This window comes from Macaca nemestrina, chromosome 7 (genome assembly GCF_043159975.1).
Source record: "Macaca nemestrina isolate mMacNem1 chromosome 7, mMacNem.hap1, whole genome shotgun sequence".
NCBI classification, from domain to species: Eukaryota; Metazoa; Chordata; class Mammalia; order Primates; family Cercopithecidae; genus Macaca; species Macaca nemestrina.
In genome coordinates this window covers 5,742,886-5,767,085 of record NC_092131.1, presented here as the reverse complement: position 1 = coordinate 5,767,085, position 24,200 = coordinate 5,742,886, and the positions used below count along the sequence as shown (strand labels likewise).

The following is a 24,200-nucleotide window of genomic DNA, read 5'->3' as shown; positions in this document are numbered from 1 at the left end:
TATTCGCCTGCCTCGGCCTCCCGAAGTGCTGGGATTACAGGTGTGAGCTGCTGCACCCGGCCTAATTTTTGTATCTTTAGTAGAGATGTGGTTTCGCCATGTTGGCCAGGCTGTTCTGGAACTCCTGACCTCAAGGGATCTGCCCACCTTAGCCTCCCAAAGTACTGGGATTACAGGCATGAACCACCACACCTGGCCTGTGAAGTATTGTGTATAAAGTACTGGCAAGGGAATTAGAAAATTCAAATTTTTTTTTTTTTTTTTTTTTTTTTGAGACGGAGTCTCGCTTTGTCGCCCAGGCTGGAGTGCAGTGGCCGGATCTCAGCTCACTGCAAGCTCCGCCTCCCGGGTTTACACCATTCTCCTGCCTCAGCCTCCCGAGTAGCTGGGACTACAGGCGCCCACCACCTCGCCCGGCTAGTTTTTTGTATTTTTAGTAGAGACGGGGTTTCACCATATTAGCCAGGATGGTCTCGATCTCCTGACCTCGTGATCCGCCCGTCTCGGCCTCCCAAAGTGCTGGGATTACAGGCTTGAGCCACCGCGCCCGGCCAGAAAATTCAAATTTTATTAATTACCTTAAAGGCATTAATTTAACAAACTTTGAGTGCCTGTTGTGTACAAGGTGTGGCAGTAGGTATAGAGTAATACACAAATAAAACCTGCAGTATAGAGTAATACACAAAGAAATAAAACCTGCTTCCGTTCTCAAGAAGCTTGTCTTTGGGAGAAAGATTGGCAGATACGTAACTAATTGTAATGCTTGTCAAAATACAATGGAAACATGAAGATTGGAGAGATTGCTTCTGATTAGGGGAAGCCCACGGAAGAGGTCACACTGGAATTGAGTTTTGAGGGTTAGAATTTCGGCAGATGAATATAGATTTCGTAAGCAAAGGCACAAAGCACATGATGTGTTTAGGGAATGGGACATCTGGTCTAAGTGGTGTCTCAGGGTGGGAAAAAGGATACATAGCAGGAGGTGAAACAGGAAGAGTTGAGTAGGACCAGGCTAAAGGGAGCCTGGAATGCCCTCTTGTCACTTTAACCAGCGAGCAACTTTTGTTTACTTAGTACAGTAAATAAATGTTACAAATTAGTGTAAGATCAGATTTAAGTACTACTTGGCTCATAACTTGTATTTCTAGGGCAGGTTCGTTTTAGGCCAATATTATGAATTCAACCCATGTATGAGACAAGTTAACTTTGCCTGGTTTCGTGTTTGTTCACATTCTATAACCATAACCTTGATTTAGTAGCTCTCACGTATGTACTAAAGAAAGACAAGCAGTGCATTTCACTATTAGAAAAACAACACTTCAGTATATTCTTAGTATGATTTTTAAGTTAATAAGCCTAATTAGGAGTGTAACTTTTCTAATTTCTTGTTTTATTTTTCTTTTTAGCTTGGCATTCATTAAACGTACTCCTGTGATTGATGCCGATAAACCCGTCTCTTCTCAGCTCCGGGTCCTTACACTCAGTGAAGACTCGCCCTACGAAACATTGCATTCTTTCATTAGCAATGCGGTGGCTCCTTTTTTTAAGTCCTATATTAGAGAGTCTGGCAAGGCAGACAGGTAAAAACCAGTTTTCTTCTGTGGTTTGAATGTTATATTTCACTTAATGTTCACGAGATAGTGTAGAACTCAGTGTAAAACTTGGGAATTGGGAGGGTAAAGCTAGTGAACCAAGGGGATATAAACCCTGTGCATTAATAAATATGTGTGTCGTTGCTATTTGACAGACCTGAAATGATAGACTCTCCTTGGAGACCAGTAGCACACTAAATGTTGAGGTGTGCAATGTCATTTCAGGGATGGTGACAAGATGGCTCCTTCGGTTGAAAAGAAGATTGCAGAACTCGAAATGGGACTGCTTCACTTGCAGCAAAATATTGAAATTCCGGAAATCAGCCTGCCGATTCATCCCATCATCACCAATGTTGCAAAACAGTGCTATGAGCGTGGAGAAAAGCCGAAAGTTACAGACTTTGGTGATAAGGTTGAAGACCCGACATTTCTTAATCAGTTACAGTCTGGAGTCAACCGCTGGATCCGAGAAATTCAAAAAGTAAGAGCACAGGATTGAAAGTTATGTAAAATATGTTACTCTTTAATATGTTTGGGTAAGCTGATCTGGATTTTGTCAGTGAGGTAAATTACGTGGTAACGTGTTAGTGGTGCCTCCTCTTGGTGCTGAGACTGTTCAGTGCAGGACGAGCCTTGGTCTAGGCGGAATGGTCAGGGGACAGCGTGAGATTGCTTCAGTCGGCACCCTGATAGAGCATTGAGCATAAAATTGCGTTGTAATGCATGTGTTTAGTTAACGATATCTCTACCTTTAGTGAATACCCTTGGATGTTATTTTATTTTCAAAGGTGACCAAACTGGATCGAGATCCTGCATCGGGAACTGCCTTACAGGAAATTAGTTTTTGGCTAAACTTGGAACGTGCGTTATACCGCATCCAGGAGAAACGGGAGAGCCCGGAAGTTCTCCTGACTCTGGATATCTTGAAACATGGCAAGCGCTTCCATGCCACCGTCAGTTTTGACACTGACACAGGTAACAACTAGAACTAATAATCTGATCAGTAAGTTATTGATCTGGCTTTTATGAGATCTTACTTGATAATTTAAATGAAAACTATAGTTTTCTAGATGTACTGTCATTTTTAACGATTTCCTCTTTTACATCACATCTTATCTTTTCCTTCAGTTCCAAGTAATGAAAATTATTCTCCTGCACACTTAGCTTTCCCCTTTCCCTTCAGGGGTTTTAAGAATGTGAAACAGTCTCTAGGTATGAGCACAGATTCCTTCTTGTTTCCCACTGCGCGGCTCCATGAGTCATCTCCATGAGTCGGCTGTACTATTGGCACAAAGTCAGGTGTGCTTTTGACAGGCCAGGCAAGAAGGTGGTTCCATTAAAGCAGTTCTGTTTGTCCAGAGGGTTGTGGAAAAAGAACTAGTCCGTACCGCTTTCTCTTCTTCTTTTTACTTGCCCCTTTCTCTTCTTTGTCTTCCTTCCTATTCTGATAAGTGACCAAAATGAATTTAGTTTTCTGAGTGGAGAACAGTGCCAGTGATGTTGTTTTGTTTTGTTTTGTTTTTATTTCTTTTTAAAATTTATTTTTTTTAAGAGATGGAGGTCTCACTTTGTTGCCCAGGCTGGAATGCAGTGGCATGATCATAGCTCACTGCTGCCTAGAGTTCCCAGGCTCAAGCAATCCTCCCACCTCAACCACCCAAGTAGCTGGGACTACAAGGGATGCACCGCTATGTCCAACTAATTTTTTAATTTTTGTAGAAATGGGGACTTGCCATGTTGCCTATGCTGGTATTGAACTCCTAGTCTCAAGCAGTCCTCCCGCCTTGGCCTCCCAAAGTGCTAGGATTACAGGCATGAGCTACCACTCACAGTCATTATTATGATTATTTTTAAATTCTTTTAAAAACTTTAAAACTTGGCTGAGCTGCGTGAGCACGTACTAGGTCTACAGTGTTTGAACAGGAGGCATTATAAGGCATTTCTGTTCAACTCTGTGCTCAGAGAAGACGTGTTAGAACAAGTAATTAAGACAGTAGCCGTTGTCATGTTCTCACTTCCCCCAAAAAACGTGTGATACCCGCGTCTTAAATGTCAGAGGAAACTGCAAGTAGAAACGTTCCGGTTACTTCGATCACATTGCACGCATTACCTGCACATTCGCTATGCTGAAATGTATACTTTGATTTTTTTAACACCTCTGAAACCTTTGTATTTTTCCTAATACTTTTTTTGATCTTATGCCAAAGAAAGTCAATAAATAGATTAGGATCCAAGCACTTTCATGATTCCATGTCCGTAGTTAGTAATACATTCACCTAAATTAAACCATGAATGTAAAACTTAAATTTTAATGTTCTCACGGATAAAACTTTAGTTCTTCTAAATTTAATTGTGACTGATAGAACGTTAAAATAATATAGAACAGGGGTCCCCAACCCCCAGTCCCCAACTGGTACCAGTCCGCAGCCTGTTGGGAACCAGGCCATACAGCAGGAGACCAGCAGCAGTGAGTGAGCGTTACTGCCTGAGCTCTGCTTCCTGTCAGATCAGTGGCAGCATTATATTCTCATAGGAGCACAAACCCTGCTGGGAACTGCGCACGCGAGGGATGTAGATTGTGCACTCCTTGTGAGAATCTAATGATCTATCCACTGTCTCCCATCACATCACCCCCAGATGGGACCGCCTAGTTGCAGGAAAACAAGCTCAGGGTTCCCACTGATTCTACATTATGGTGAGTATGTAATAATAATAATAATAGAAATAGGCTGGATGCGGTGGCTCATGCCTGTAATCCTAGCACTTTGGGAGGCTGAGGTGGGCGGATCATGAGGTCAGGAGATTAGGGCCATCCTGGATAACACAGTGAAACCCTGTCTCTACTAAAAATACAAAAAATTAGCCGGGTGTGGTGGCGGGCGCCTGTAGTCCCAGCTCCTTGGGAGGCTGAGGCAGGAGAATCGCTTGAACCTGGGAGGCGGAGGTTGCAGTGAGCCGAGATCACACCGCTGCACTCCAGCTTGGGCAACAGAGCAAAACTCCGTCTCAAAAAAACAAAACAAAATAAAATAATAGAAATAAAGTGCTCAATAAATGCAATGCGCTCAAATCACCTGGAAACTACCCACCCCGCTGCCCCCCCAACCGTCTGTGGAAAAATCGTCTTCCATGAAACTGGTCCCTGTTGCCAGAAATGTTGGGGGCGCTGATGTAGAAAGCAAAGCAAGGTAAATTCTCTGAGGCTGCCACCTTCAGCCTTTAGAGTATATGTGAGTTGGCTCGTACTCTTAAATAAGCAAAAATGGAACAACGCTAGAGTTATCCTGTTAATAACGTTTTTTCAAATGTGAGTGGTTTTTGTCTCGCTAGATCTTTTGCAACATCAAAATGTTCCATTGTAATTGCACATTTTAGTTTACTTAGTTTTGTTACTTTATGTGAAAACCATTAACTCTTTCTCTGTTAATATAGGTCTAAAACAGGCTTTGGAAACCGTGAATGACTATAATCCTCTGATGAAAGATTTCCCTCTGAATGATTTGCTGTCTGCCACAGAGCTGGACAAAATAAGACAGGCACTTGTTGCCATTTTCACCCATTTGAGAAAGATCCGAAACACAAAATATCCTATTCAGAGGGCACTGCGTTTAGTGGAGGCAATTTCAAGAGACTTGAGTTCTCAATTACTCAAAGTATTGGGCACTAGGAAATTGATGCATGTTGCTTATGAAGAATTTGAAAAAGTAAGTTTGAATATATTAGAAAACTAACCTCAAGACATTTAGATGAAAATATGTCTTAATAATAAGCCTCATTTTTGAAATTATATCCTAGGTTATGGTAGCATGCTTTGAAGTTTTTCAGACTTGGGATGATGAGTATGAGAAACTTCAGGTATTGTTGAGAGACATCGTCAAAAGAAAAAGGGAAGAAAATCTGAAGATGGTGTGGCGTATCAACCCTGCCCACAGGAAGCTGCAGGCTCGCCTTGACCAGATGAGGAAATTTAGACGCCAGCATGAACAGCTGAGAGCTGTTATCGTCAGGGTCCTGAGGCCACAGGTACGATTTGCATTCTAAAAATTTGTGGGTTTTTCTTTGTTTGTTTTTTGAGATGAAGTTTCACTCTTGTTGCCCAGGCTGGAGTGCGGTGGCGCAATCTCGGCTCACCGCAACCTCCGCAACATCCTGGGTTCAAGTGATTCTCCTGCCTCAGCCTCCCGAGTAGCTGGGATTACAGGCGCCTGTCACCATGCCCGGCTAATTGTTTATATTTTAAGTAGAGATAGGCTTTCACCATGTTGGCCAGGCTGGTCTCGAACTCCTGACCTCAGGTGATCCACCCGCCTCACCCTCCCAAAGTGCTGGGATTATAGGCGTGAGCAATTGTGCCCAGTTTAAAATAAATTTTAAAGCCTTCATTGGTCAGCATTTCTTGATTACATATCTTTCTCCTTTAGGTCACAGCAGTTGCACAACAGAATCAAGGAGAGGTCCCCGAACCCCAAGATATGAAAGTGGCTGAGGTTCTCTTTGATGCTGCAGATGCGAATGCCATTGAGGAAGTAAACCTTGCTTATGAGAACGTCAAGGAAGTGGACGGGCTGGATGTTTCCAAAGAGGGCACGGAAGCCTGGGAGGCTGCGATGAAGAGGTACGATGAGAGGATCGACAGAGTGGAGACCCGGATCACTGCTCGCCTTCGAGATCAGCTTGGCACAGCCAAGAATGCCAACGAGATGTTCAGGATTTTCTCGAGGTTTAATGCACTGTTTGTCAGACCTCACATCCGTGGGGCCATTCGCGAATACCAGACCCAGCTGATCCAGCGTGTGAAAGATGACATCGAGTCTCTTCACGACAAGTTCAAGGTCCAGTACCCACAGAGTCAGGCTTGTAAGATGAGTCATGTTCGTGACTTGCCCCCTGTGTCGGGGTCTATCATCTGGGCTAAACAGATCGACAGGCAGCTGACAGCCTACATGAAGCGGGTGGAAGATGTCCTCGGCAAGGGCTGGGAAAATCACGTGGAGGGGCAGAAGCTGAAGCAGGATGGAGACAGCTTCCGTATGAAGCTTAACACACAGGAGATCTTTGATGACTGGGCAAGGAAGGTGCAGCAGCGCAACCTCGGTGTCTCGGGGCGCATTTTCACTATTGAAAGTACTCGGGTTCGGGGCCGAACTGGAAATGTGCTTAAGCTGAAAGTTAACTTTCTTCCTGAGATTATCACACTATCCAAAGAAGTCCGGAACCTCAAGTGGCTTGGTTTCCGAGTCCCACTGGCGATTGTGAACAAAGCCCATCAAGCAAACCAGCTTTACCCATTTGCCATCTCACTGATCGAGAGCGTTCGTACCTATGAACGGACCTGCGAGAAGGTGGAGGAGCGGAACACCATTTCGCTTTTGGTGGCTGGCTTGAAAAAGGAAGTGCAGGCCCTGATCGCAGAAGGCATTGCGTTGGTGTGGGAATCCTACAAACTTGACCCGTATGTACAGCGCTTAGCAGAGACTGTCTTCAACTTCCAAGAAAAGGTATGCTCTCGTGTAATCCTCAGGTGTCCTGGTAATGAATGAAGCACGGTAATAGCGAGCTCAGCTAAAACACCAGGTCTCCCGAAGAAGGCATGCATGGTTGATGCAGCATACGGCCGTGTGAGCTGCAAGGGAGGACGACCCTTTGTACTCACCAGGCTGTTAGATGGCGCTGGGGCTTCAGGGAGGCCATTAAGTAACAACCTGAGTTTAGAAACAAGTGGAGAGCTAAAGGACCCAGGAGTCTGACAGAGAGCAGAATGCAGTGTTACTGCTGATGCAGCTGAATGCAGAGCAGGCTCTAGGTCTGCAGCCATGGAGGCCTGCTAATGACCTACCCAGAGCCCGCGGCTGCCAGCAGAGCAGACGCATACGACAGCGAGGCTGGCTCACCAGTCACAGGAGGAGCTGAACAGAGCACGTTTGTTTCCTTCTCGCACATTTACCCGTCAGAGGCCACCCCTCCCGTGAGTGGGAGTAAGGGAAGAGAAGCTGGGGAGGCTCCACGCATTTTCCTTCCCTCTGCAAGGACATGCGAGTGGGGATTAGTGTTCTCACCCCAGCAGCTAGGATTAGCTTCTTATGGAAGAACTGCCTGGAGCATTTGTCAATGTATAATACCCGAGGAGAACGTTGTGTGAGAATAAAGGAACAGAGTGTGAGTGGGTGTTTTAAATATTAAATATTTCTTCCTTCAGGTGGATGATCTGCTGATCATTGAAGAAAAAATAGACCTAGAGGTCCGTTCCTTGGAAACTTGTATGTATGACCATAAGACATTCTCAGAGATCTTGAACAGAGTCCAGAAAGCAGTGGATGACTTAAATCTGCACTCCTATTCCAATTTGCCCATCTGGGTCAACAAGCTTGACATGGAGGTAAGGGTTAGAATTTGCTTGCGTGTTCCTCCTTTTTCTTCTGCTTACCCTCCAGTAAGTTTGTTAGTTTGTCACTAAAAAGTATTTTTCCCTGGAAATTATCTGTGATAGTTCACTTCCCCTCCAAAATCTCTCTCATTTAACTAATGATAGAACTGAATTGTGGCCAGGCACAGTGGCTCATCATGCCTGTAATCCTAGCATTTTGAGAGGCCGAGGCAGGCAGATCGCTTGAGCCCAGGAGTTCAAGACCAGCATGGGCAACATAGCAAGACCCTATCTCTACTATAAATACAAAAACTAGCCAGGTGTGGTGACGAGCACCTGTAGTCCCAGCTACTCAGGAAGCTGAGGCGGGAGGTCACTTGAGCCCAGGAGGCGGAGGTTGCAGTGAGCTGAGATTGCACCACTGCACTCCAGCCTGTGTGGCAGAGTGAGACCCTGTCACACACACAAAAAAGGAACTGAATTATGATACTGCATGTCAGTACTCACATCAAGTTTAAGTTGGAAGCAGGGAGACAAGAGGGAGGAGAAAGTGCTCCCTTTATTTGCTGGATATTTGATAGCTTCCTATTTGCCCTTCCTTGCTTTTCTTCACGCTTACCAATCCATTCCTTTTCTCATTGGTGGACTTCAGAGAGCACGCCAGAGGAGAGTGCTGGGGAGGAGGATATTTTATAGCAGAGGTTACAGGTTGTGAAGGATTGGTGATTCGGTATCCAAAGATGGAGAACACAGCCTAACAAGTGATCTGCGGCTGGGAGAAAGTGAGATTCTGAGAAGAGAGAGATGAAGGCTTATAGTTAGGAACTGTGTATCTTTGATCTGAAACACCTACCACTTTCTAATTAACTTGCTTTGTGAGCTAACTTTTAGAAGAAACACTATTCTCTGATATAACATTGTCTGTAGATTGAAAGAATATTGGGCGTCCGTCTGCAAGCTGGCCTAAGAGCTTGGACCCAGGTTCTTCTTGGACAAGCTGAAGATAAAGCAGAAGTTGACATGGACACGGATGCTCCACAAGTTAGTCACAAGCCTGGTGGAGAGCCAAAGATCAAAGTGAGTACTTCTGTGGCATTCTATTTGCTAGTAAGTACGATAACAAAACTCTCCCGTTAAAAAGCACCTATGAAAAGGTCACTTAGTGTGGACACCTGGCAGATGCCACCTTAACCAGGTGATGAAGGTCAGCCTCACCCGGGCGATGTGCAGGTGTCATGTGCCCTCCGATGTGATGTGATGGGAAGGGAAGGGCAGGTCACCTCTGCGCTCCTTTTCCAAAATCCCTCACTCTCATGTGAGATGTTAACATTAGAGAAAGCTGGTGGAGGATATGTGGAAACTCCTTGTACTTCCCTTGCAACTCTCCTGTAAGTCTAAAATAATTATTTTAAGTCCTAAAAAATGAAAAATTAAATTTTGGAAAAGAAAACTACACTGTGGAAAAAAATGTCTTACCCAACATTCATGCAGTAAATTATTTCAAGAACTGCAGGTAATCCACCAGAAGAAAGTGTTCAGACCGTGACGTTGAAACGTACTCTACTGTTTTAACAAAGGTCTCAGTCCACATCCCTGGGAAGAAGGTGGCACACGGTGGCCACCGCACAGAGTAGTAGTCTGTGCCTCCCGAGCCATCTCTTCCCCATTGGTGTGGAGCTTAGCAAGCTTTCTACACAACTGAATGCTTCTGTCAACTAGCACTGTGTAAGCAGGCCCTATCTGCTGCTGTTGGTGGTGGTTACGAAGGAATCCACCTTACAGTAAGTGTTTGTAGTATTTGTGTTATATTCACCAATAAAAAGGCCTCACAAAACAGTAAAATCTTTGATCTGGGAGAAACAGTTGGCTTTGTTTCCCTACCTACACTTTACCTTTTTATTTTTTTCCCTTACACTTGAAAAATGTTTTCATTTTTGAATATTTCTATTTTTACCTTTGACTATTACTATTATTGGATATTCATCCCCAGAGCATACTTTTTAGAATACCAAGTCCCAGAGAAGCAAATGAGTGTTTCTGAATTGATGCAATTACAGTCATGCACTGCATAATGACATTTCAGTCAACGACAGACCACATATACAATGGTGGTCCTGAAGATTACAATACCATATTTTTACTGTCCCTTTTCTTTTTCTTTTCTTTTTTTTTTTTTTTGAGACGGAGTCTCGCTCTGTTGCCCAGGCTGGAGTGCAGTGGCCGGATCTCAGCTCACTGCAAGCTCCGCCTCCCGGGTTTACACCATTCTCCTGCCTCAGCCTCCCATTACTGTCCGTTTTCTATGTTGAAATATGTTTAGATACACAGATACTTACCATTGTGTTCCAGTTGCCTGCAGTATTCAGTACAGTACCATGCTGTGCAGATTTGCAGCCCAGGAGCGATCGGCCATGCCACGTAGCCTAGGTGGGCAGTCAGCTCTGTCAACTCGACTTGTGTAGGTACATGCTGTGGAGTTTCACAGTGACAGAATCGCCTAACCGTGATTCTCAGAACGTGTCCCTGTTGTTCAGCAACACATGACTGTCTAGTGGAGACTAAGTTGGAATTCTTGTTTAGCTTAAAGCACTGGCAGGTGGCACAGACTTACCTGACCTTGGTCAACCTGAGTCATTGCCCGACAACTGATAACCTGACTTGTATCACTGCTTCAGTGGTACTAATTTCTCAGGTCTCAAGGTCGTTATATTGAGACATCGTCATATACTTATGTCCCATCAGATGAAGGTTCATTGAGTACCTGTTATCCTTAGAGCACTTTCGTTATCCTTAGAGGACTCACTGGTTTCTTTTCATAAGCAAAAAGTGCCTCTTCTTAAAGAGCACTTTGCAGACGTTTCACTCCTTTTCCAGTAAGTTTGAGGTAGGAGCTTTTACCTTGTAGCAGAGCAGTATTAACATGTAGTTGGTTCACCTGGGAGACAAAGAGGCTGGCCGTGGGGCTGACCGTGTGGATGCAGGTCACACTGAGTGTGGGAGAAGGTGTTGTGTAATGTGCTGAGGTGGCCACCTCAGTGGAGAAATGGAAAGACTCAGTTTTAAGCTAATGTGAAATCAGAGAATGCTGTAATAAATAAATGCCTTAAGAGTATTCAAAATATGCTTCCATATTTCAAAATATAAAATGTAACATGACAGGAGATTTTGCGTTTGACATCGTGTCTGAGAAGGAAGGGCCAGACCTTGGAACCTTTGGAAGCTGCTGTCACAGGTCTTGCAAGGCTAGGCCTAGGCTTTGGTCTAAAAGGAACATTTTAAAAGTTGCCCTGTAAAGTTATTTGGTGTCATTGACCAATTGCATTCCTGCTAAAAAGCAAGAGGCATCGTTGCCTGGATAATAGAGGTTGTGTTTCAGCCCTGAGATGTTCGAGTTGAAGAGCTCAGTTTTCACTGAGCGTTTCTCTATTTTTCCAGTTATCCCCGAAATTTCTATGTATTATGTTTTTGGGGAAGTGAGGTGTGCTCAGTTTTTTAATCTAACAACTAGTTTTGGGGACTTGCCCACATCTCTGGGATTTGAATGGGGATTGTATCCCATTTTACTGTCTTTTAGGTTTACATTTACCACGTTTCTCTTCTCTGCTCCCCTTGCCCACTGGGGACTCCTCTTTGGCTCCTTGAAGTTTGATGCTTAGAGTTGAAGTCCAGCAGGCAGGTGATCATGCTGCAAGCTCTTTCTGGACCTCTGGCAAAGGGAGTGGTCAGTGAAGGCCATCGTTACCTTGGGATCTGCCAGACTGGCGTGTTTTCAGTGTCTGCTGTCCACAGCTCTCCACTGTAATCCAAATACTTTGCCGTGCACTAATCTCTTTGGAGATAAAATTCATTAGTGTGTTACTAAATGTTAATTTTCTTTTGCAGAAAATACAGTACCGTGTCTTAATTAATTATTAATATTTAAAATATTTCATTCCTTAACTCTCCCTTATTTGCTTTGCCCACAGCCTATTCAGTTCCTTTTTTGGCAGGATTCTGCAAAATGTGTCTCACCTGCTACTGAGATTGTTCAGCCTCTGATGTATTTGTATTGATTTGTTTCTGGTGGTAGCTTGTCCTGAAATGTGTGTAGAAAGCAAGTGTTGTATGATAAAATTGTTGTGTAGTGCGTGCTGTGTGGAGTTCAGAGGAAACCAGACTCAGTGATTAACGGTGCCAGAAAATGTGAGTGACCAGCCATGGTTCAGACGGCAGTGGTGCTGTTCCTTTTGTGTGGCTTCTTAGACTTCTTTTGCCCTAAAATTCCGTTTTATTGGGAACCCATTTTTCCACCTGGTCTTTCTTGACAGGGTTTTTTTCTATTTTAAACAGTTTCTAAATAAAATTCTGTATTTCAAGAGTGAAAAAAAAAAACCCCACACACACACAAATTAGCTGGGCATGGTGGTGCATGCCTGTAGTCCCAGCTTCTTGGGAGGCTGAGGCAGGAGAATGGCTTGAACCCGGAGGCGGAGCTTGCAGTGAGCCGAGATGGTACCACTGCACTCCAGCCTGGCGACAGAGTGAGACTCCGTCTCAAAAAAAACAAAAACAAAACAAAAATCAGCTGGGTGTAATGGTGCATGCCTGTGGTCCCAGCTACCTGAGGGGCTGAGGCAGGAGGATTGCTTGAGCCCAGAATGTCAAGTGAGCCATGACGCCACAACACTCCAGCCTGGGTGAGAGAGTGAGACCCTATCTCAAGAAAACAAAAACCAAAGGACTTGGCATGGTGGCTCACGCCTGTAATCCCAACACTTTGGGAGGCTAAGGCAGGTGGATCACCTGAGATCAGGAGTTTGAGACCAGCCTGACCAACATGCTGAAACCCATCTCTACTAAAAATGTATAATTAGCTGGGCGTGGTGGCACATGCCCATAATCCCAGCTACTTGGGAGGCTTAGGAGAATCACTTGAACCCCGGAGACGGAGGTTGCAGTGAGCCAAGGTTGCTCCATTGGACTGCAGCCTGGGCAATAAGAGTGAAACTCTGTCTTAAAACAAAAAAAATTGTATTGAAATAGATTGCTGAGTAAAAAATGAAACCTTTCTTTCACAGAATGTCGTTCATGAGCTAAGAATAACCAATCAGGTAATCTACTTGAATCCGCCAATTGAAGAGTGCAGATACAAGCTGTATCAGGAAATGTTTGCCTGGAAGATGGTTGTCCTGTCTCTCCCCAGGATCCAGAGTCAGAGGTACCAGGTAAGCCTTCGGCGACTTGAAGCACACGCCTCTGACCAGGCTTCTCATGGGCTCGTGATACCACTTCTTCATGGTGCTTCTTTACATAAGCTCTTGATGTTGTTTACAAACTCCAGACATCCCAGGGGAAAGTTAGGGAGGCTTTTTGTGCCCTGACCTTTTTTTCCAACTAGTTACTTGGCATTTGTAGCTTGGTCTCAGTAGTCTCTTTGAACTTCTGTCCATGAGCTTCTTTGGGAATCTCAATTCCTGCTTCTCCCTCTCCTCCCCACCCCCCACTTTTTATTAGGGGAATTTTAAAACATACACAAAAGTTGAGGGAATCAAGAGTCCCCCACCACACAGCTTTATCAATATATGGCCAATGTTATTTATATTTTCTTCCCTACCTCTCCACCCCCACCAGATTATCTTAAAGCAAATCTCAGATATAATATACTCGTGGTAAATTTTTAGAGCAAAAAGAAAGCTCAAAAGACAATTTAGTCCCCAGTGTCACTTCTAAACAGAACCAGTGACTTTCAATAAAAAGATGGCGCAACTTCTGCTATTGCAGACTCTTCCAGAATTTAGTGATCTTGTTAAGACATTATCCCTTTTCTTAACTTTGAACATAAACTCAGATCTTTTAGGATTTTTTTTTTTAGGTAGTTAATTGCCTATGACCAAAATCGTGGTAGTGTTTCACCTAATGCTGGGCACTGTCCAGCTAATCAGAACCAAGCTCTGGATATTGGCTTCTGCCCTTCAAGGAGTCTACATACAATCCTTAGCGTCTTTCTCATCATGCTTCTGTTTTTGACCAGCCTCGTTTCTGTTTGCATCATTCTCTTGCTTATCTCCAAATTTAACAAACTAAAGCCAGCAGTCTCCTTGTTCCCTAGAGCCCATCCCCTCACTCTTGTTCAGCTGTTCTTCCCTCTCTTCTGGGTCTTCTTTCAGTACCTAAACGGGACCCCACGTCCCCTGCAATCTTCATAAGGAAGCTCCCTTCTCAGGCGCTCATCCAGCCTCCTCCAGCACTGTTCTGTGTGATCGCCCGCGGTCCCACCCTGCTGACTAGTGGGCTTCTCTGTCTTTGCCTCACCTCTTAACTGCAGGATTTGATGGAAGCTGCCTCCTGCGTGATGCACTGGACTCTTCAGAACACCGTGCCTCCTGGTTCTCCTCCCACTTCAGTGGCTAGTCTCCTTTATTGGTTCCTCTTTTGCCTTCCCCTTAAACTCCCTCGAAATGTTCCATTCCCTCTCCACTCCTGTGCACTGTCTTTGTGGTCTCATCTAGTCTTACTGACTTTAAATGCCACCTGCAAGCTGACAGCTCTGTGTTCATATCTCCAGCTGACCTCTTCTCCCGATCCAGGCTTGTCTGGCCAGCTGCCAGCATGGCATCTCCACTTGGCTGTCTGGGAGTGGCGTCACACTGAGCACCTCTTGAGCCCTGCCTCCCCGAGTTTGATCTTCCCTCAGTCTTTCACTTCCCATCCTTCAGCTCATTCAGGCCAAAAATCGTGGTGTTGTCCTTGCCTCCCATTGTGTGTCTCTTGAAAATGAATGCCGAGCTGTTCACTGGACCCACTCCGTACAAGATACCATCACCTCTCACTTGAATTATTCATGTTCCCTCCTATCTGTTCTCTCTGCCTTTGCCTCCCTAAAATCTGTTTTCAACACAGCAGCCAAAGCAAGTCTTAGATTCTGAGTCAATCCTGACACTCTTTTCGGAGCCCTTGAATGACTTCCTATCTCACTCATGAAAACCAAAGCCCCAGCAGCTTGCTGGGCCCCGTGTAATGTGCTGCTTATTGTTTCTCTGACTTCAGCTGCTGCTGCTGCTTCCTTCACTGGCTCTGCCCCGTCACACTGCAGTCTTGCTGGTCCTCAAACATGCTGGTAGACTCTTGCCCCTACGCCTTCACATTTGTTGATCTCAACTCAGAATCCTTGGCGGCAAATATTCACAACTTACCCCTCCCCTCTTCCTGGTTTCTCGCAACTTTCCCCTTCTCAGCGAGGCCTTTCCTGACCTCACTATTGAAAATGCAGCCTTCAGGCCGGGCGCGGTGGCTCAAGCCTGTAATCCCAGCACTTTGGGAGGCTGAGGCGGGCAGATCACAAGGTCAGGAGATGGAGACCATCCTGGCTAACACGGTGAAACCCCGTCTCTACTAAAACTACGAAAAACTAGCCAGGCAAGATGGCGGGTGCCTGTAGTCCCAGCTACTCGGGAGGCTGAGGCAGGAGAATGGCGTGAACCCGGGAGGCAGAGCTTGCAGTGAGCGGAGATCCGGCCACTGCACCCCAGCCTGGGTGGCAGAGCGAGACGCCGTCTCAAAAAAAAAAAAAAAAAAGGAAAATGCAGCCTTCCCCGTGCTGCGCCCACACTCCCTCTCGTCCTCACTCTGCTCCGTAGTTCCCTCTCACCACCTGACATTCTGGCTGTTTTGCTGATTCCCTAATCGCATCTCTCCTCCCATAGAGTGTAAGTAAGCAGGGGTTTTTTTATCTGCTTTTTGTACCTAGAATAGTGTCTGGCACATAACAAGCACTCAGTTAAAATGAGCAAATGGCTTCATGCACTCTTCAGCTGTTTTTGCATTGCCACATTTCTCTGTTGTCATTAATGTGTCTTGTATTGGTTTGATGAATTAAATATAAGTAGGCTTTCTGGTTACTTGTGGCCAGGGTAAGTGGATGTTACCCCTTAAATGCCATTTTGGCCATGAGCTTTTTTTCGGTTCATTTTATTTAAGTAAAAGGTGACACTTAGATTACCGCTTTCATATACACTACTTGCATTCATTTCGGCTTTGGTTGGCCAGGTGGGTGTACATTACGAATTGACTGAGGAAGAGAAATTCTATCGGAATGCTTTAACACGGATGCCTGATGGCCCTGTTGCCCTGGAAGAGTCGTATTCTGCTGTCATGGGCATTGTAACTGAAGTTGAGCAATATGTCAAGGTAAGAAACTCCTAATTTCATTCAAATATGCATATGATCTATTCTAGACGCTTAAGAGTACAAGATATAAAGAACATGGAGCTAAAAGGTCTTGACTGTATGTGTGGTTCGCTGGATTATATTTGCTCTTTCAAAGCAGAGAGTAAATGCTAGGATACATCTTTTGGAGTTTTAACCATGACATTCGAGAATAGTAAGTTTTATTCTTTTTTGATATGAAAATTCTGAGAATCTCAAATGAGAATTTCTCTAACAGTGGTGAAAGACATGAACCTTCTTAATGGGAAATGTGAACGTCAGAGGTGCTAGTATTCTACAAAATGAAAACTCAAACTATTATTTAACTGTGTTCTTCATTTGCAGGTTTGGCTTCAGTATCAGTGTTTATGGGACATGCAGGCTGAAAACATTTATAACAGACTTGGGGAAGATCTCAGCAAATGGCAGGCCCTCCTGGTCCAAATAAGGAAGGCCAGGGGAACCTTTGACAATGCGGAAACCAAGAAAGAGTTTGGACCAGTAGTTATAGATTATGGCAAGGTGAGCACTGCTGTGTAGTTGAAAGGTATCAAGGGAAGTGTAAAAGCAATATTTCTGTTAGACTGATACTCATTGGAAGGATAAATGCCAGCAGAAAAGAGCTGATGATGTGTTGTGTGCTGTTTCACCCTCAGGTACAATCTAAGGTGAACTTGAAATATGACTCTTGGCATAAGGAGGTTCTTAGCAAATTTGGGCAGATGCTAGGATCAAACATGACGGAATTCCATTCCCAGATCTCAAAGGTGAGGACATAAGACTGTCTCTGTAACCAGTCTACTGGTAAACCCCGGCTCTGTGATGAAATGCTCCCCTCTCTCTGAACAGTCCCGCCAAGAGTTGGAGCAGCACTCAGTAGACACAGCCAGCACCTCCGATGCAGTGACCTTCATCACCTATGTGCAGTCTTTGAAACGGAAGATCAAGCAGTTTGAGAAGCAAGTTGAGGTGAGTTCTATGAATATTTAAAAATTTTCAGCTGGGCGCCATGGCTCACGCCTGTAATCCCAGCAGTTTGGGAGGCCGAGGCGGGCGAATCACAAGGTCAGGAGATCAAGACCATCCTGGTTAATGCGGTAAAACCCCATCTCTACTAAAAATACAAAAAATTAGCCGGGTGTGGTGGCGGGTGCCTGTAGTCCCAGCTACTCGGGAGGCTGAGGCAGGAGAATGGCGTGAACCTGAGAGGCGGAGCTTGCAGTGAGCTGAGATGGCGCCACTGCACTCCAGCCTGGGCAACAGAGAGCAAGACTGTCTCAAAAAAATAAATAAATAAAAATTTAAAAATCACGCTAGATCTCTAGTTTAATTTGGCTTCTATAGTATTTTGCATTCTGAGAGAATGACCTGACTCAACCCTTAAGGCACTGTTTTCTTAGTATGGCCCACAGATCATCTCTATTACAACAGCCTGATGTGCTTGTTAAAACTCAGTGCAGGCCGGGCGCGGTGGCTCAAGCCTGTAATCCCAGCACTTTGGGAGGCCGAGACGGGCGGATCACGAGGTCAGGAGATCGAGACCATCCTGGCTAACACAGTGAAACCCCGTCTCTACTAAAAATACAAAAAACTAGCCGGGCGAGGTGGCGGGCGCCTGTAGTCCCAGCTACTCGGGAGGCTGAGGCAGGAGAATGGCGTAAACCCGGGAGGCAGAGCTTGCAGTGAGCTGAGATCTGGCCACTGCACTCCAGCCCGGGCTACAGAGCAAGACTCCGTCTCAAAAAAAAAAAAAAAAAAAAAAACCTCAGTGCAGGCCAGGCGTGGTGGCTCACGCTTGTGATCCCAGCACTTTGGGAGTCTGAGGTGGGCAGATCACCTGAAGTCAGGAGTTTGAGACCAGCCTGGCCAATATGGTAAAACCCCATCTCTACTAAAGATATACAAAAAATTACCTGAGTGTGGTGGCACGTGCCTGTAGTCCCAGCTACTCGGGAGGCTGAGGCAGGAGAATCGCTGGAAGCTGGGAGGTGGAGGTTGCAGTGAGCTGAGATCGTGCCAGTGCACTCCAGCCTGGGTGACAGAGCAAGACTCCATCTCAAAAAGCTAAATAAATAATGAAAAACTCAGTGCAGATACTTGGCATCTGGGTTTTTCTGTTTTTTGTTGTTGTTGTTTTCCGAGATGGAGTCTCGCAGTGGTGCAATCTCGGCTTACTGCAACCTCTGCCTCCCAGGTTCAAGCAATTCTCCTGCCTCAGCCTCCCAAGTAGCTGGGATTACAGGCGCCCACCACCAAGCCCAACTAGTTTTTGTATTTTTAGTAGAGACGGGGTTTCTCCATGTTGGCCAGGGTGGTCTCGAATTCCTGGCCTCAGGTGATCTGCCTGCCTTGACCTCCCAAAGTGCTGGGATTACAGGCGTGAGCCACCATGCCCGGCCAAGTATCCTTTTAATAACTTGGAATAAAGGGTGAAGCCCAGCTCTACCTTGCTTTGTATCCTGTCCGGGGCCATCTGGATGCAGTGGAGTGCAGCACCCAGACTAGCTGCAGTGGGCTCTCAGAGGAAGTCGCCCTCTGGCCATGATGTCTTAGGATGAATGGTTTTAGGAGAAGAGCACATGTATTGATCTTGTGTGTTTTGTTTTGTTTGAGGCAGCATCTCACCTGTCACCCAGGCTGGAGTGCAGTGGCAGGATCCTAGCTCACTGCAGCCTCAATCTCCTCAAGCCTCCTCAAATCTCCTCACATCTCCTCAGCCTCTTGAGTAGGTGGGCTTACAGATACATGCCACCATGCCCGGCTGATTTTTTTATTTTTAAGTAGAAACGAAGTCCTGCCATGTTGCCCAGGCTGGTCTTAAACTCCTGGACTCAAGCAATCCACCCGCCTCAGCCTCCCAAAGTGCTGGGATTACAGGCGAGAACCACTGTGTCCGGCCAGTCTTGCATGTTTTATAACTATCAAGTGCCTTCTCTTTCATGGGGCTCTAATTAATAATTTCTATCATTGTTATAGAAGAAAAAATTTGATTTATTTGTTAACTCTCAAAGCTCTACCGCAATGGCCAGCGCTTACTGGAAAAGCAAAGATTCCAGTTCCCACCTTCCTGGCTTTATATTGACAACATCGAGGGAGAGTGGGGAGCCTTCAATGACATCATGCGGCGAAAGGACTCTGCCATTCAGCAGCAGGTGGCAAACCTGCAAATGAAGATTGTCCAGGAGGATCGGGCCGTGGAAAGCCGCACCACCGACCTGCTGACCGACTGGGAGAAGACCAAGCCTGTCACGGTGAGTCCCGCCTGTTGGGGACCCAGGAGACTCCTCACCCAGCAGTGTGATTTGGTGACTTTCTTTCTTTTTTTTTTTTGTTTTTTTTATTTGTTGAGACGGAGTCTCGCTCTGTCGCCCAGGCCGGAGTGCAGTGGCCAGATCTCAGCTCACTGCAAGCTCCGCCTCCCGGGTTCACGCCATTCTCCTGCCTCAGCCTCCCAAGTAGCTGGGACTACAGGCGCCCGCCACCTCGCCCGGCTAGTTTTTTATTTATTTATTTATTTATTTATTTTTTTGAGACGGAGTTTCGCTCTGTCGCCCAGGCTGGAGTGCAGTGGCCGGATCTCAGCTCACTGCAAGCTCCGCCTCCTGGGTTCACGCCATTCTCCTGCCTCAGCCTCCCGAGTAGCTGGGACTACAGGCGCCCGCCACCTCGCCCGGCTAATTTTTTTTTTTGTATTTTTTAGTAGAGATGGGGTTTCACCGTGTTAGCCAGCATGGTCTCGATCTCCTGACCTCGTGATCCGCCCATCTCGGCCTCCCAAAGTGCTGGGATTACAGGCTTGAGCCACCGCGCCCGGCCGCCCGGCTAGTTTTTTGTACTTTTCAGTAGAGACGGGGTTTCACCGTATTAACCAGGATGGTCTCGATCTCCTGACCTCGTGATTCGCCCGTCTCGGCCTCCCAAAGTGCTGGGATTACAGGCTTGAGCCACCGCGCCCGGCCTGGTGACTTTCTTTCAAGCCTAAAAGTCCTTGCTGTGACTGAGCTTTCCAGTACTGAAGATTCTTTTCCTTTTTGTAGTTAAAAAAGCAGATGGAGATAGTAAATGTGAAAATATGAAGCCCAGCTTAGACCTCTTTTTACCCAGAATGGCATTCAGGAGCTGGTTTCAAGGATTAAAGTTTTTCTGTTCTTAGATCATTCATTCTCTTACGTAGATATGCACAGAAATTAGAATTTAATTTCCTGTAGACAAAGGCCAAGCTTCCCACTTCTGCTGCTAGTTAATTTGATTTTGGTTGGATGGTCTCTGTTTTTGCCAGTGCTGCTGGTGGGTTGTGGGGAGGCAGGTTCCGTTGCCATCGTTACCGTAGCCATTAAACCTGCCACCACTCAGAAACTGCCATATCCACTCTTCTTCTTGCATTCAAGCATTTATTGAGCACCACCTGTGTTCCAGGCATTGTTCTAGGTTGTGGAGGTATAGCAGTGAGTGAAAAGGACAAGAGCCTCCTACCTTCATGGAGTGACGCTCAGTGGGAGAGAGAAAAAATGAGCCAGAAGAGACAGGCAAGGCAGGTGGTAGTGCTGCCGCGACAGAAGTGGATGAGAGGACGCTGGCTTGGTGGCTACTGCCGTGCCGGGGAGGGTGGTGTGGAAGGGGGCTGGCAACTCGTGCTGATGGCGGAGGCGATAGTAGATAACGGTGTGTTTGGTTTAGTGGGAGTGGAATTCAAAATTGTATGTATTTTATGTTCTGCTCCCCTTGTTATTTGTATTGGTGGTTTCCTAAGGGCGCATGAAATTATCTGGAGAGCGTGTAAATGCAAATGCCTGGGCCCTCTCCTCTCTACATGCTGATCCCATTGGGTTATCGTGGGTCCCAGGCGAGTGGTTTGTTTTCTTTCTAATTTTCAAATTTTTAAATTTTTATTTATTTATGGAATATAAGCATAGAAAAGACAAATGGAAAAGATGTGAACATATTTTGAATATTAATCTTTTTCTCATTTGGGGATGTAAGTTTCCTACAGTAGGCCAGTGACAGATTGAGCCTTCCACAAAGATCTGCTGGTGAATGTCCCATCCTGCCGGTAACCGCTCCCGTGCTGCTGGGCCCCTCCCTGCGGGTTCTACTGTGTCCTTGGTTTTTAATTTTGATTTGATGGTCTCTGCTTTTGCCAGTGCTGCTATTGCTGCTAGGTTATGAGTGCTTGCTCCAGTGGAGGAGTTGAGTAGTAATAGCAAGATTCTGGTCATCAAAATTTGAATATTTTTTATCACCTCACCTTGGTGCCAGTAATGTGTTAGAGTTAAAATTTTTTTTTTTTTTTTTTGAAACGGAGTCTTGCTCTGTCGCCCAGGCTGGAGTGCAGTGGCGCAATCTCAGCTCACTGCAAGCTCCACCTCCTGGGTTCACACCATTCTCCTGCCTCAGCCTCGCGAGTAGCTGGGACTACAGGCGCCTGCCACCACCCCTGGCAAATTTTTTGTATTTTTTAGTAGAGATGGGGTTTCACTGTGTTAGCCAGGATGGTCTCGATCTCCTGACCTCATGATCCACCCACCTTGGCCTCCCAAAGTGCTGGGATTACAGGCGTGAGCCACCACGCCCGGCCAAAAATTTTTTTTGAGGCAGAGTCTCACTATGTCGCCCAGGCTGGAGTGCAGTGATGTGGTCATAGCTCATTGAAGCCTCTGTTTCCTGGGATCAAGCATTGTAGCTGGAACTACAGGCGTGCCCCGCCATACCCAGCTTACTGTTTATTTTTAGTAGAGATGAAGTCCCAGGCTGGTCTGAAACTCCTGAACTCAAGCAGTCTCCCTGCCTTCGCCTCCCAAAGTGATAGGATTACAGGCGTGAGCCACCGCGTCCAGCCTAAGTAAAATGTTTTTTGATATTTTGCCTTAGTAGAAAACAGCAATATTTTGTACACCTCTCAACAGTTATCAAAATGAAAAGGAAGTATGCCAATAGTAGTGTTAATGCTGAAGTAGAGTCTGTTTCTGTTGATTTCTCATTCTTCTCTTAGCTAGGTGACTGATGTAACGACTGTGTTCTCTGGGGAGGATATGGCTGGCAGGCCCCGGGGGTTTGTCCTCTTGTATCACTGGGGATGTGCACTTGAGACCGAGTCTGTGCTGCCTCTTCTCCCACCTTCCAGGGTACTGAGTAAGACAATGGCTAAATCAAGAGATGCTCCACCATTCTATTTTATGTAAAATATTGATGTAAAAATTAAATTCGCTACTGTACACACATCCAAAGTGGACATCTTGTTGAATGTTTCCTGATGAAGATGTGTGCAAAGAATCCGAAATGTCCAGAAGCCCTGTGGGCTCCATGCGCCATCTTAAAGCCTCAGTGCTCATCTCTCCCGAGACGTTGTGTCCAATTCTCTGTGCTCTGCTTTCAGGGCAACCTTCGCCCAGAAGAGGCACTTCAGGCTCTCACCATATATGAAGGGAAGTTTGGTAGGCTGAAGGACGACAGAGAGAAGTGTGCAAAGGCCAAGGAGGCGCTGGAATTGACAGATACTGGGCTTCTCAGTGGCAGTGAAGAGCGCGTGCAGGTATGAACCACTGGGGAGGGGTGGAGAGTCCCGCTCCCCACCCGGACTCTGCCATTGACTTTGTTCATCTCCGGGGCCCTGCCAGATTCTGGGGCCATTTCTGTTTCCAAAGTCAACTGCTTTACTACTCTCAATCACAGGTGGCCTTAGAAGAATTACAGGACCTCAAAGGCGTTTGGTCAGAACTTTCTAAGGTTTGGGAGCAAATCGATCAGATGAAGGAGCAACCCTGGGTTTCAGTACAGCCTCGAAAGGTATATCTCATGAAATCGGTGTTTGTGTATGTCTATTTTAACAGTTACAGACCTTATTTAGGAACGTGACAAGCCAAGTTCGTGTATTTGTATTGTGAGTTCATAAGATGTCACTTAATGTCCTGCATGTCATTTACATTATTCGTCCAGAATATTGTAAAACTTATTTTGAAACCTTTTTTTTTTTTTTTTTTTTTTGAGACGGAGGCTTGCTCTGTCCCCCAGGCTGGAATGCAGTGGCGCGATCTCGGCTCACTGCAAGCTCCGCCTCCTGGGTTCATGCCATTCTCCTGCCTCAGCCTCCTGAGTAGCCGGAACTACAGGCGCCCACCACCGCGCCCGGCTAATTTTTTGTATTTTTAGTAGAGATGGGGTTTCACTGTGGTCTCGATCTCCTGACCTTGTGATCTGCCCACCTCGGCCTCCCAAAGTGCTGGGATTAGAGGCATGAGCCACCGCGCCCGGCCTGAAACCATTTTTTAAAGAAATATTTCCATTTAAAGAAATGCCGGCAAGCTAAATAGCATCTTATGTTTCTCTCGACAGCTTCGACAAAATTTGGATGCCCTCCTGAACCAGCTGAAAAGCTTCCCTGCCCGGTTGCGACAGTATGCGTCCTATGAGTTTGTTCAGAGGCTTCTGAAAGGTTACATGAAGGTGGGTGACCAGTGTCGCACGGTGATGAGTGTCCGTCAGAAATGCACCTGCACAGACACTTCGTTTACTTTCTCCACAGATAAACATGCTGGTGATTGAACTGAAATCTGAAGCACTTAAAGACCGCCATTGGAAACAGCTCATGAAAAGGCTTCATGTTAATTGGGTTGTTTCTGAGCTAACCCTTGGCCAAATCTGGGATGTTGACTTGCAGAAAAATGAAGCTATTGTCAAGGATGTACTGCTTGTGGCACAAGGGGAGATGGCTTTGGAAGAATTTTTGAAGCAGGCAAGTAATAAGACTGAACGGCTGCTTTTATGTTGTGTTCCAGGCTGTTACATGGATCTGAGCTATGTAAAAATGGAGCCTTGTCATCTGTGGTCCTTTTGGTTCTCATAGTGCTTGGTCCCTTGTGCAACTAGTGGATGCCCACATATTGATAACGTGCGTCTTTCCGGTTTGAATTCAGATACGAGAAGTGTGGAATACTTATGAACTAGACTTGGTTAACTATCAGAACAAGTGCCGCTTGATCCGCGGCTGGGATGACCTCTTCAACAAGGTCAAAGAGCACATCAACAGCGTCTCGGCCATGAAGCTCTCTCCGTATTACAAGGTG

General features: G+C 45.8%; 1 protein-coding gene across 1 annotated transcript in view; it reads left to right on the top strand.

The window, feature by feature from the left end:
• LOC105467655 (dynein cytoplasmic 1 heavy chain 1) overlaps positions 1 to 24,200 on the top strand; it is a 93,559-nt gene that overhangs the window by 15,197 nt on the left and 54,162 nt on the right. The window contains exons 3-21 of the mRNA XM_071099569.1: positions 1,407 to 1,580; positions 1,818 to 2,073; positions 2,381 to 2,567; positions 5,025 to 5,296; positions 5,388 to 5,615; positions 6,014 to 7,090; positions 7,789 to 7,968; positions 8,884 to 9,033; positions 13,014 to 13,160; positions 15,982 to 16,122; positions 16,486 to 16,662; positions 16,797 to 16,907; positions 16,990 to 17,109; positions 19,152 to 19,391; positions 22,514 to 22,669; positions 22,810 to 22,923; positions 23,470 to 23,580; positions 23,660 to 23,869; positions 24,051 to 24,197. Coding sequence (XP_070955670.1) covers positions 1,407 to 1,580; positions 1,818 to 2,073; positions 2,381 to 2,567; positions 5,025 to 5,296; positions 5,388 to 5,615; positions 6,014 to 7,090; positions 7,789 to 7,968; positions 8,884 to 9,033; positions 13,014 to 13,160; positions 15,982 to 16,122; positions 16,486 to 16,662; positions 16,797 to 16,907; positions 16,990 to 17,109; positions 19,152 to 19,391; positions 22,514 to 22,669; positions 22,810 to 22,923; positions 23,470 to 23,580; positions 23,660 to 23,869; positions 24,051 to 24,197 — 4,198 coding nt within the window. The remainder of the gene's footprint in view (positions 1 to 1,406; positions 1,581 to 1,817; positions 2,074 to 2,380; positions 2,568 to 5,024; positions 5,297 to 5,387; positions 5,616 to 6,013; positions 7,091 to 7,788; positions 7,969 to 8,883; positions 9,034 to 13,013; positions 13,161 to 15,981; positions 16,123 to 16,485; positions 16,663 to 16,796; positions 16,908 to 16,989; positions 17,110 to 19,151; positions 19,392 to 22,513; positions 22,670 to 22,809; positions 22,924 to 23,469; positions 23,581 to 23,659; positions 23,870 to 24,050; positions 24,198 to 24,200) is intronic.